General features: G+C 44.9%; 1 protein-coding gene across 10 annotated transcripts in view; it reads left to right on the top strand.

Annotated features, from left to right (window-relative positions):
• Positions 1–12,890, top strand: part of LOC137538056 (protein starmaker-like) — a 131,650-nt gene that overhangs the window by 69,336 nt on the left and 49,424 nt on the right. For 9 of the 10 annotated variants that reach the window (XR_011024679.1, XM_068260018.1, XM_068260020.1 and 6 more), the window contains exon 10: positions 919–982. Coding sequence is in view for 9 of the 10 variants with exons in the window: in XM_068260018.1 (XP_068116119.1) it covers positions 919–982 (64 nt within the window). In the remaining variant the exon portion in view is untranslated. Of the gene's footprint in view, positions 1–918; positions 983–9,821; positions 9,902–12,890 lie in introns of all 10 variants that reach the window. The other variant, XM_068260023.1, reaches the window with a different exon arrangement.

The following is a 12,890-nucleotide window of genomic DNA, read 5'->3' as shown; positions in this document are numbered from 1 at the left end:
ACATACAGAATGTACAGTGCAGGGAAAGTCCTGTCCTGCTAGTCATTTCACCCCCAGTCGGCTTCCCTAGTAAAATGATTCAAATGATTCGGTTCAAAGATCCGGATCTTTTCAATGATCCGATTTGAATGATCCGAATCCTTAAAAAGATCCGGACTTCCCATCACTATCCTGGAGCAGCTGCTTTGAGAGCCGCATAACGTGGCTCAGTCTGACGTCCAACTTCAACACCACCATACGTTGCGTTAGGGGCACGTTATGCGACCTTAATGTCCCCTAAAACGCAACGTCTTGGTGGGAAAAAGGCCTTAAAGGCATTTTATTGACAGGATGTGAAAATATCACCTTGGAGAAAAGTGCATATGGGCCTCTGTGTTTAGTGACATCTTGACGCTAGTGAATGGGACAGTCCAGAGCAAGATCATACACCAGGCAACCTAGGCAGGTCAAGGGACCCACCTGCCATCTTTTTTTACCTCTCTCCACTACAGCTTACCAAAAGAACCACAAAGTGGTGCCAAATCTATCCCACCCATCTCTGGGACAATCCGCTAACACTAAGGTACTGAATTCCTTTATCGGCCGATAAGGGGGACATGCTGGTGTGTAGGCTGTTTGCCTTTATTAATATTTGCAACAAAATGATGGAGAGGTTTAATATGATAGAAGATGTTTATCTTGGCAAGAAACAAATGCTGGATATTTCTGTCCAGGACACACATTGCTTTCCTCTGTATTGTCAATTAGTATTTCTGTATTGCTGACAAAGTCTAAAATAAGAGGTATTTGTCCCCACCAAAATGAATACAAAATTAGAAACACATTTTTAAAATATATAATATGATATACTGTATTTTGTAGTCTGATGTGCTGCAAACTGATTTTTTCTAATAAGTATTGTGTTCCGCTATCTAATAGATGTAGTTGCATTCAGTTCCCAAGATGTGACAGAAGATGAAGAGGATGACACAGAAAATCAGAGGTATCTATAAGTTTGTAAATCTGTCTTGAATTTTTTTTAAAGTCAAATGTATTGAAATGTACATCAATACTAAGAATATACCCAACATCGGTATATTAACACTTACCTGAAGCAGTAAAGCACCGATTCTTTAATGAGCACTAAAGCAGCACGTTTCGCCAATCACAGCCTGCTTCATCAGGTTTATACAGAGTACTTCAGCCATTCACCTTTGCAGCACTGTACTGTATGTACAGGGTGGGCCATTTATATGGATATACCTTATCTATGGATACACCCCATATACCACACTATACCATCAATTTTTTTTTTGTTCCAACAGTCTTGAAGGGATCTATCCAATGTGGGTTAGTGTCAGAACAATAGCGGTGGTTTTGTTTGTTAACTTCACCATTCACATAAAATGGTGTATCCATATAAATGGCCATATTAAGGTGTATCCATATAAATGGCCCACCCTGTATTCATTTTTTTATATGAACACTGTATGAGCAACATTCACATGCTGTCCTTCCAGGCTAATAAACCCATTTGCGGATAGTGCCGGATTTTTCCTCCTTTGGTTTACATAATTTTAGGTAGGGGGAGTTAGAGTTGGGGGGAAGCTGATAGTAAAATATTAGTGATAGTACATTACCAATTTTCTAACTACTGGCAATGTCAGGCGCCCAATTAACCACTTAAGGACCAGCTAACGCCCATAGGACAAAAGGACGAGAACAGCAGTTCCCTAAATCACCGCACCACTCCAAACCAATTCTCAATAATAATGATCTTTATTCACGGTAACAATAAAAACACCTAAAAACACATATGGATCGCCATGTAAGCAGATAATATGGGTAATGGTAGTAAATTACATAATCAAATATAACCTTTAATACAAACTCCACAATACAATAATGAATGAGCAATGGGAGAGAAAAATAATATTGCACCTCCCCTGTCTCGTAAAAATGAAAATTAGGACAAATAACACCCTAATATGGAAAGTATCAGCCAACAATAAATGGTGCAGAAAATGCTAAGTGCAAACAATGAAAACAACTGCAAAAGTACATACAAAAGGGTGAAAGAAGGGGGGGAAAAAGGGACAAAAGTGCAGTGTGCAGGAACAGACTGGCGTACACACGTCAGAAAAGTGCAGAGTATATTAAAACGTGTAAGGGGATAAATTATCCCACCAAGGTGCAAAGCTGAGACTTACCACAAGGAGATTAGTGGAGTAGAAGGACCATGGCGTCCAAGAAACGCCGTCGCGATTCGCCGCTATTCAAATACAGCAGCTTCCACTGGGCTAAAATTTCAAATGGCGTCCCGGCAATTTTAAATAAAAGAACCAGGGCGGGCGGGGGGCGTGCCTATCAGAGCGTCATGTGCGCGGCCGCGCACAACAGGGAAGTACCAATGGCGCTGTACAGCGCCACCTCACTTCCCTGTCCTGCCTCTAAGGGTTCTGGGAAATGTAGTTGCCGGGATGTAATTAAGAAACGTGATTCTGGATCAGATGAACACGGCTAAAGAAGCCGAAAAAAATATAGAATAGGAAAAAGGCTCAGAAATAGGTATAAATACAATAAATGTATAAACATACAAAGAAGTTTAAAGAGACTCCGTAACAAAAATTGCATCCTGTTTTTTATCATCCTACAAGTTCCAAAAGCTATTCTAATGTGTTCTGGCTTACTGCAGCACTTTCTACTATCACAGTCTCTGTAATAAATCAATGTATCTTTCCCCTGTCAGACTTGTCAGCCTGTGTCTGGAAGGCTGCCAAGTTCTTCAGTGTTGTGGTTCTGCTATGAACTCCCCCTTCCAGGCCCCTCTATGCACACTGCCTGTGTATTATTTAGATTAGGGCAGCTTCTCTCTTCTCTCTTATCTTTTACAAGCTGGATAAATCGTCCTCTGAGCTGGCTGGGCTTTCACATACTGAAGAATTACAGACAAAGGCAAAGCTGTTTGCAGGAAGAAACGAGCAGCCTGAATCTTCAGTGCATGAGAACAGGGGGAAAGAAACACACAAATGATCTCTTGAGATTCAAAAGGAAGGCTGTATACAGCCTGCTTGTGTATGGATGTATTTTCTATGTGTGGACATACTGTACATCAACCTACTTCCTGTTTTGGTGGCCATTTTGTTTGTTTATAAACAAACTTTTTAAAACTGTTTTTAACCACTTTTAATGCGGCGAGGAGCGGCGAAATTGTGTCAGAGGGTAATAGGAGATGTCCCCTAACGCACTGGTATGTTTACTTTTGTGCGATTTTAACAATACAGATTCTCTTTAACAATATTCAGTATATAATTCCATTTTCCATCACATATATCAGCAAAGTGGACCAATATCGCCACCATGTGGTCAACCTAAAAAAGTGTTTACAAAGGGAAGCTATTTCAAACAGGAAACATAATCAACACATTCCCAAAATCTGGTAAGTGGTTACAAGAAGCCAAATAAAATCCTGGAGGGGTTACAAGGTTCTGGAACACTCCATTTATGGAAGAAGACGGTATGTTGTTCACTCTGGTCTATATCAATACGATGTATATTCAACAAAGTCCAATATAAATCGCTAAAGAATACAAAAAATAGATATCAGAAAAGTAACAATAACAAACATTTCTGGAAATGTGCATATATAAACCATCAAATTGATATCCAAACACGTCAAACCACACCAAACAAATGGGAACAAATCACAGCAAGTGTAATCAACATGCTATGAGGACTACTCACAAATCCTCTAATAGAGTAATACTAAGAAAGATATCACATTATATCACGCCACATAAGTCTAAGTCAAAAGAAACCACACACATGTGGCAACGCATGTTATGAGGACTACTCACAAATCCTCTGCTCGGGCATCACTGCATAAAACCATAAATGGAGTGTCAAACACACGTGCTCCCCATATACCAACAGGTGACACAGATAACATTAGGGACAAGAGGAAAGGAGGAGGGCCCACTCACCATGGATCCCCCTCCCCCTACAAAAGCATCAACTAGTCTTCAGTGTAAAAATCCCACAAAAGAGAAGTCCTCATTTAAACCCACCGGTGATCTGGACCCCAGGTCATAGATCCATTTGGTTTCTTGTCTCAGCAATGAAGCCACCACATTACCGCCCCTAGAAGACAAAATGACACGTTTTAGACCACAAACAGTCCATCCCACAGTAGAGCCCGCATGGACTCGTAATGCATTGTCCGCAACCGATGTCAGCATTTTCCCCTCCGCAGCATCCCTCTCAGCCAAACGAATGGTCGAGAGGTGCTTTTGTATCCTTGTCTTAAGTTTGTTTTTAGTTTGTCCAACATAAAACAAGTTGCAAGGGCACCTCAACAAATACACCACTGCCTCTGTTTGGCAGTTAATAAATTCTCTAACTTGGTGCAATCTGTTGGTCCTCGGATTATGTTTCCTGTTTGAAATAGCTTCCCTTTGTAAACACTTTTTTAGGTTGACCACATGGTGGCGATATTGGTCCACTTTGCTGATATATGTGATGGAAAATGGAATTATATACTGAATATTGTTAAACTTCTTTGTATGTTTATACATTTATTGTATTTATACCTATTTCTGAGCCTTTTTCCTATTCTATATCTTTTTCGGCTTCTTTAGCCGTGTTCATCTGATCCAGAATCACGTTTCTTAATTACATCCCGGCAACTACATTTCCCAGAACCCTTAGAGGCAGGACAGGGAAGTGAGGTGGCGCTGTATAGCGCCATTGGTACTTCCCTGTTGTGCGCGGCCGCGCACATGACGCTCTGATAGGCACGCCCCCCGCCCGCCCTGGTTCTTTTATTTAAAATTGCCGGGACGCCATTTGAAATTTTAGCCCAGTGGAAGCTGCTGTATTTGAATAGCGGCGAATCGCGACGGCGTTTCTTGGACGCCATGGTCCTTCTACTCCACTAATCTCCTTGTGGTAAGTCCCAGCTTTGCACCTTGGTGGGATAATTTATCCCCTTACACGTTTTAATATACTCTGCACTTTTCTGACGTGTGTACGCCAGTCTGTTCCTGCACACTGCACTTTTGTCCCTTTTCCCCCCCCCCCTTCTTTCACCCTTTTGTATGTACTTTTGCAGTTGTTTTCATTGTTTGCACTTAGCATTTTCTGCACCATTTATTGTTGGCTGATACTTTCCGTATTAGGGTGTTATTTGTCCTAATTGTCATTTTTACGAGACAGGGGAGGTGCAATATTATTTATCTCTCCCATTGCCCATTCATTATTGTATTGTGGAGTTTGTATTAAAGGTTATATTTGATTATGTAATTTACTACCATTACCCATATTATCTGCTTACATGGCGATCCATATGTGTTTTTAGGTGTTTTTATTGTTATCGTGAATAAAGATCATTATTATTGAGAATTGGTTTGGAGTGGTGCGGTGATTTAGGGAACTGCTGTTCTCGTCCTTTTGTCCAATTACATATTAGTTCCTTTCTGCACACTCTGAGGAATGTTTTATTATAACAATATATACATTGAGTGGTAGATGGTGCTTGCCCATTTTGTGTATTGTTGAAATCAGCTAACGCCCATAGGCGTCAGCAGGTCTTAAGTGGGTTACCATGGAAACGGCTGCTTGATCGAGCGGCCTTTTCATGTCAGTTCACGGAGCGTGTCTCCGTGAACAGCCGGAGAGCCGCCGATCGCGGCTCGCTGGCAAAATGTAAACACGCGGGGAAGAAATCCCCGCTGTTTACATCACACGGCGCTACTGCGCAGCAGCACCGTAGAGCAGATCAGCGATCCCTGGCCTCTGATTGGCCGGGGATTGCCGTCATTTGATAGGCTGAAGCCTATCCTACAATGCGCAGGACGGATATCCGTCCTACGCTGCTCACAGGGGGAGGGAGAGAGTGCCGAAAACGCTGCGGAGGGGGCTTTGAAGAGCCCCCCGCAAAGCGCAGCAAGCCGGCGGCGATCAGACCCCCCCAAGAGGACATCCCCCTAGTGGGGAAAAAAGGGGGTAAGTCTGATCGCCCTGGCTATTTCCTGATCGGTGCTGCGGGCTGGAGAGTCCACACAGCACCGATCAGAAGAAAATCCCCTGGTCCTAGAGATGCCTAGTACAGTACTGTATATACGTACCCCGCAGTATACCCCAAAACATCACTGGCTTGGAATTGCAGTTTGTAGGCAAAGGATGTGCCTTTCGTGGTATACATACAGAACTTAGAGTGGATGCAAACCTGACAACAAACCCACTGATTGGTCACCGTCAGGAAGCCCTAACTAGTCAGGAGGAGAGAGTGGTAATCTGTTGTACAGTAGCAGTCTCATACAGTTTGACTTTTACATATTGCTAGGGGATCACAGGAGAGTAAGTAGTGCAGTACCGCCACAGACTTAGGGGGGGAGGGGGCACAAGATGTTGCTAATAGTAAAATATTGGTTTCACAAAAGACCATCTTCTACAACCATTAATTACTATGCAGTAGCTGCTACTACTACTAGGAGTGAGGAGACCAGGGTGTGCCTTGTGGGAGAGATGTGCAAGGTGGACTATGCTGCAGGCACTTACTATGAAGTTCCCACCGGCACACAAGGAACCGGGGGACTCTGATCTGAGGAGCGGATTGCAACGGGGAAACCAGTGATGTCAGTTGATGGCTACACACATTTTACATTTCTAACCAAAACCATCAAAAAGCTGTCTACTGTCCACAAAGTTAGCAGCCCTCATCTTGATCATATCATTCAATACTGTGAGTTTCGGAAACCACCAAATGCATTTACCCAAAGTAAAAAAAATGTCCTTTATTTTCATAATTTTGCCCTGGACAGCCTGTATGAAGAAGTCCTTATTGCTGGTGTGTGCATCTTACTGCCAGTGGCGTAGCTACAAACCTCTGGGCCCCGATGCGGAATCTGGATGTGGGCCCCCCCACGGCAACAACACCCCCCCTCCCCCGGCAACACCCGACGCACACACATATCCGAATCCCTATAGCCAGCTATAGGTCCCCCCAGTATAGGTAGCCAGGCATAGGTACGCCAGTATAGTTGCCCCCGGTATAGGTTAGCCAGGTAGGTGCCTCCAGCATAGGTAGCCAGTATAGTTGCCCCCAGTATAGGTTAGATAGGCAGGCGCCGCCAGTACAGGTTAGCTAGGTGGGTGCCTCTAATATAGGTAGCCAGAATAGTTGCCCCCAGCATAGGTTAGATAGGTAGGTGCCCCCAGTATAGGTTAGTTAGGTAGGTGCCTCCAATATAGGTAGCCAGTATAGTTGCCACCTGTATAGGCTAGCTAGGTGCCCCGAATACAGGTTAGACAATTAAGTGCCCCCAGGTTAGATAGGTAGCTGCCCCCCAGTATAGGTTAGATGAGGTAGGTGCCCCCCAGGATAGGTTAGGTAGCTGCCCCCCAGGATAGATTAGGTAGCTTTCCCCCAGGATAGGTTAGAGTAGGTAGCTGCCCCCCAGGATAGGTTAGAGTAGGTAGCTGCCCCCCAGGATAGGTTAGAGTAGGTAGCTGCCCCCCAGGATAGGTTAGGTAGGTAGCTGGCCCCCCCAGGATAGGTTAGGTAGGTAGCTGGCCCCCCAGGGTAGGTTAGGTAGGTAGCTGGCCCCCCAGGATAGGTTAGAGTAGGTAGCTGCCCCCCAGGATAGGTTAGGTAGGTAGCTGGCCCCCCCAGGATAGGTTAGGTAGGTAGCTGGCCCCCCAGGGTAGGTTAGGTAGGTAGCTGGCCCCCCAGGATAGGTTAGAGTAGGTAGCTGCCCCCCAGGATAGGTTAGGTAGGTAGCTGGCCCCCCAGGATAGGTTAGGTAGGTAGCTGGCCCCCCAGGATAGGTTAGGTAGGTAGCTGGCCCCCCAGGATAGGTTAGGTAGGTAGCTGGCCCCCCAGGATAGGTTAGGTAGGTAGCTGGCCCCCCCAGGATAGGTTAGAGTAGGTAGCTGCCCCCCAGGATAGGTTAGGTAGGTAGCTGGCCCCCCAGGATAGGTTAGGTAGGTAGCTGGCCCCCCAGGATAGGTTAGGTGGGTAGCTGGCCCCCCAGGATAGGTTAGGTAGGTAGCTGGCCCCCCAGGATAGGTTAGGTAGGTAGCTGGCCCCCCCAGGATAGGTTAGGTAGGTAGCTGGCCCCCCAGGATAGGTTAAGTAGGTAGCTGCCCCCCCAGGATAGGTTAGGTAGCTGCCCCCCCAGGATAGGTTAGGTAGGTAGCTGGCCCCCCAGGATAGGTTAGGTAGGTAGCTGGCCCCCCAGGATAGGTTAGGTAGGTAGCTGGCCCCCCAGGATAGGTTAGAATAGGTAGCTGCCCCCCAGGATAGGTTAGGTAGGTAGCTGGCCCCCCAGGATAGGTTAGGTAGGTAGCTGGCCCCCCAGGATAGGTTAGGTAGGTAGCTGGCCCCCCAGGATAGGTTAGGTAGGTAGCTGGCCCCCCAGGATAGGTTAGGTAGGTAGCTGCCCCCCCAGGATAGGTTAGAGTAGGTAGCTGCCCCCCAGGATAGGTTAGGTAGGTAGCTGGCCCCCCAGGATAGGTTAGGTAGGTAGCTGGCCCCCCAGGATAGGTTAGGTAGGTAGCTGGCCCCCCAGGATAGGTTAGGTAGGTAGCTGGCCCCCCCAGGATAGGTTAGGTAGGTAGCTGGCCCCCCAGGATAGGTTAAGTAGGTAGCTGCCCCCCCAGGATAGGTTAGGTAGCTGCCCCCCCAGGATAATTTAGGTAGGTAGCTGGCCCCCCCAGGATAGGTTAGGTAGGTAGCTGGCCCCCCAGGGTAGGTTAGGTGGTTAGGTAGGTAGGTAGGTAGGTAGGTCGCTAGCTGCCCTCTCCCTCCCTTCCTCTCCCCCTCAGATGCAGAGTGCGCGGCGCACGGAAGCGCTGTAGGCAGAACTCACCTCCGTCCCTGCGCCGCTGGTCTCCTCCCGCTCTGTATAGATGTTGTTACACACTGCTTCCTGTTTAGCCGGAAGCAGTGTGTAACAGCATCTATGCAGAGCGGGAGGAGACCAGCGGCGCTTGGAACGCAGGCAGGTGAGTTCTGCCTACAGCGCTTCCGTGCGCCGCTCACTCTGCATCTGAGGGGGGGGGCCCGGGGAGAGGAAGGGAGGGAGAGGTCGGGCTGCCCTCCCCACGGCTGCAGCTCCCCCCTCCCAATAACGCACGCACGGATCTCCGAGACGAGTCCAAACGGACATGGGCCCCCCGGGCCCCTCCCCCGCCTCTTCAGGAGCCGGGCCCGGTCGCCGAGGCGACCGTTGCGACCACAGGCCCTACGCCCCTGCTTACTGCAATAGTTACCTGTCAGCAATCCTACCTGAAGAATGTGACATAGCTCAGGTTAAAGTTACAAACGTGTGACATATTTTAATAGATAGTTCTTAATGAAAGTAATAACAAGTATTTAAGAAAAGTATCACTAAAGTAGTATAGGACTCCATACTCCGAATATTTATTTGCTTGCTGGGAGATGAAATGGTTCTTTATTGATAACGTGCAAAAACAACGTGAGTAAACAAAAAAAAAAAACAGAAGAAAAGTTTAATTTGTAACGATTCCATTTGAGACGGTCGATGAGACTAATGAATTCGAGGTGATGTCAATGTTATGTTAGTTTTGTGCAAATGTATGCAGTTGAAGTTAGAACAAAACCATCAGCTAGTGTGTGTTTCATTGGTCCACTACCAAGCTGCATATATTTGCATAAAGTTAGCATTACATTTGCATCAACTCAAACTATTAAAGTTGTATGCAACACAGCATTTCTTCTTTGCTCTAAAAGATTATTTACAGCACATCAAATACTAGCACAATTTTTTTTAGCAGAACAGCATTCAAACAGTTAAACACAGGACTTACTTTTTCAATAGAAAGCTCCCTGCAGTGAGATCCGCATCTGAAGAGGTGATAACATTATCTTGTGTTTTCTTAATTGGAGCAAGAGAGCAAGGTAAACAATCCCTGGCAGTGCTGAAACTCTTTCTAACTAACTTCTGGGTACATTACAAGATATAAATACTGTAGGTGTTAATTAAATGCAATGGCAGCTTTCAGAGCAAATAAGCAGTACTTTGGGAACTTGTAATTTCTGAATGAACAACACTTGTGCACAAAAGCAAATATGATAACTATATGGGTTGTAAAAAGTAGGAAAATACATTTTTATTCAATATTATGTCAGCGTTTAATACCGCTTTAATATCTTACTGCCCATGTCTAGTTTTTGCTGTTTTTTTTTTTTAACCTGTTAAAGTAGCCTTGAAGCGATATAAAAATAAAAATTTAGATACTTACCTCAATAGAGAAAGCCTCTGAATAGTCCAGGAAGCCATAGATCCCAGTGTTACAGTGAAGGGTCCCTAAGGGTCTTCTAGTCGCACTCCCAGCCATGGATGAGCACATTATAACTGGGCATGCATGGACCTTATGGAGGAAGAAAGCTCTGCATAAGCCCTTTGTATTAATGAGTATGCATGCACCTTACAGGAAACCTCTGGACCACCACTGAAGTAAGTATCTAGTGTTTTATTTTTATAAAAAGAAGCATTTTTATTCATTATGTTTTTCTTACTACAGTTACTCTTTCAAGGACCTTTATTGTGAAAATTCTAAAATTTAAAATACACGTAAACACATAGAAATAATAAGTACATTTCTTTCAGAGTAAAACGAGACACAAACTACTCCTACTACATTGCTGTCACTTCTAGGAAGTAGGTAGTAAAATCTGACAGGAGTAGCCCATCTCCTCATGGAGGGGGGTTTTAAGGGTTTTCCTTATTTTCAAAAGCACTTACTGAATGGTAGTTGCTCAGTTCCACTGCCAAAATAGTGTGCAAATAGGTGGTGGCAGGTGGCCAGCATCTTTGCATGGATCCTTTCTTTTGTAAAGAATAAAGGATATACTGACAGTCTCCCATGAGGAGATGGACTAGTCCAAAACCTGTTAGTTCTGTATGCTTTCTACTAGTTACTGTAAGTGACAACAACATAGGAGAAAAGTACCCCGGAAGAAATGCACTCCCATTTTTATTTTCAATTATATAGGGTTTTTTTTTTTTGGTAACACTGATTTTTAGTAAACTCAGAAACATAATAATGAATAATTAACAGTTGCAGTGACAATAATTGAGCCCATGATTGTATGCATGACAATCATTCCAACAGGGATTCTCTAATAAACCATAGATGAAATCCTATTAAGAGAAAGGAAAAAAAACTGATAATGAATAGAGTACTGGTTAAGGGCTCTGCCTTTGACATGGGAGACCAGGGTTCGAATCCTGGCTAAGGCCAGTACCTATTCAGTAAGGAGTTCAAGGCAAGACTCCCTAACACTGCAGGGTGGCCTCCTGAGCATGTCCCAGTGGCTGCAGCTCTTGAGCGCTTTGAGTCCAACAGGAGAAAAGCGCTATATAAATGTTCGGATTATTATTATTATTATAATGTGCAGTCCAGGATATCAAAATGGATAGGTGGAGAGAGTCCACTAAGGAGCTAATGAGTCAAAAAATAAAGGCTTGATTTTCCTAAACCTGTTGAGTGGACTAGCGTTTTATTTTTATATATCGCTTCAGGGGTAGTGATCAGTGGCGTAGCTAAGGAGTTGTGGGCTTCGAGGCAAGTTTTACATTGGTGCCGCCCTAGGCACTCTATACATAACAATTGATACGGTGCACCAAATCCTGCCAATGGCAACTACAGTGTCAGAGGTGCAAGAAGGGGATGGGGAGCACTTTGTTAATGATTACCACTATACAAAGTATCTATAGAAGTGATTATTACCAACACAGGACCAATAGAGAGCTAATACTGCAGTTGAGGGAGGGCTCTCCGGGGCCCCTCTGGCCCAAGGGCCCTGATGTGGTCGCAACCTCTGCACCCCCTATTGCTACACCCCTAGTAGTGATGTCATGTCTAGGAGAACTCCATTCGTAGCATGCGGTTTGTTTGATCAGCTGATAGATTTACAAAACTCTGATTTGCTGTGATCACATCCTGCTTAGCCCATGAACCTGACTAGCAAATCAGAGACTTACTGTCACCTGACCAAACTGATCACATGCTTCTCCATGAGCTCTCCTAGACATAGCCGGTTTAAGGGGCCCTGCGGCCCTGGGGGCAAACCGTAGCATTAGCCCCCCCCCCCCCTCATTACCCCTCTGCTCCCCGGGGCCCTGCAAGTATAATAGCAGCCATAATTATCTATTGGTCCCAGCAGGTGAGCGGACGGGCAGCGGCTGCACTCTGAGACACGCTGTCTTCCTCCCACTCTATGACCCACGCATCATGCGTAAACACGCACCGGGTCATAGAGTGGGAGGAAGACAGCGTGTCTCAGCGTTCAACCGATGCCTGTCCGTATCTCCAAAAAAAAGTGTTTGGCTTGAGAAATGCCCTATAAACTATATGTAAGGGGCACAATTATGCAATGAGTAAAAGTTTTTATCACTTTAACTTGACCTGCTGCTGAACTGATTTTCACTTCCACCACTAGGTGCTGCTATTGCGTTACTTATTATGTAAAGGAAGCATGTACTGTATTGAGGATACCATGTTGTTATATCGCTTTGTAGTGTTGTGTGTCTGTGTGATTTTTGACTTCAGTTTTATCATCACACACCTGCAACAGGCCTGCAGCTAACCTAGGAGAGTTAGAGTGAATTAGATCTTCTGATCTGCATACTTCCTCTAGGTCAGTGAATAAATCAGAAGCCACTAAAGGCAGATGATCAGCACAAAAGCTGGGAAAGTAACTTTCCTTTTCCAAAAGACATCAGCAATAGAGATGATCAGTGAGATGATATCTTGTCTTGAATATAAATTTGATGCAGATTGTATACAAATTTTTAAAATCGCCGGAAAACGCTAATGAAATTGCTTACAAAACGCTAATTCAAAACACTAACTATTGTCATTAGCGACTTGTAGTGGGTTCC

This window comes from Hyperolius riggenbachi, chromosome 11 (assembly GCF_040937935.1).
Source record: "Hyperolius riggenbachi isolate aHypRig1 chromosome 11, aHypRig1.pri, whole genome shotgun sequence".
Taxonomy (NCBI): domain Eukaryota; kingdom Metazoa; phylum Chordata; class Amphibia; order Anura; family Hyperoliidae; genus Hyperolius; species Hyperolius riggenbachi.
Note: the sequence above shows the minus strand (reverse complement) of the source record. Positions and strands in the feature narration are given on the sequence as shown.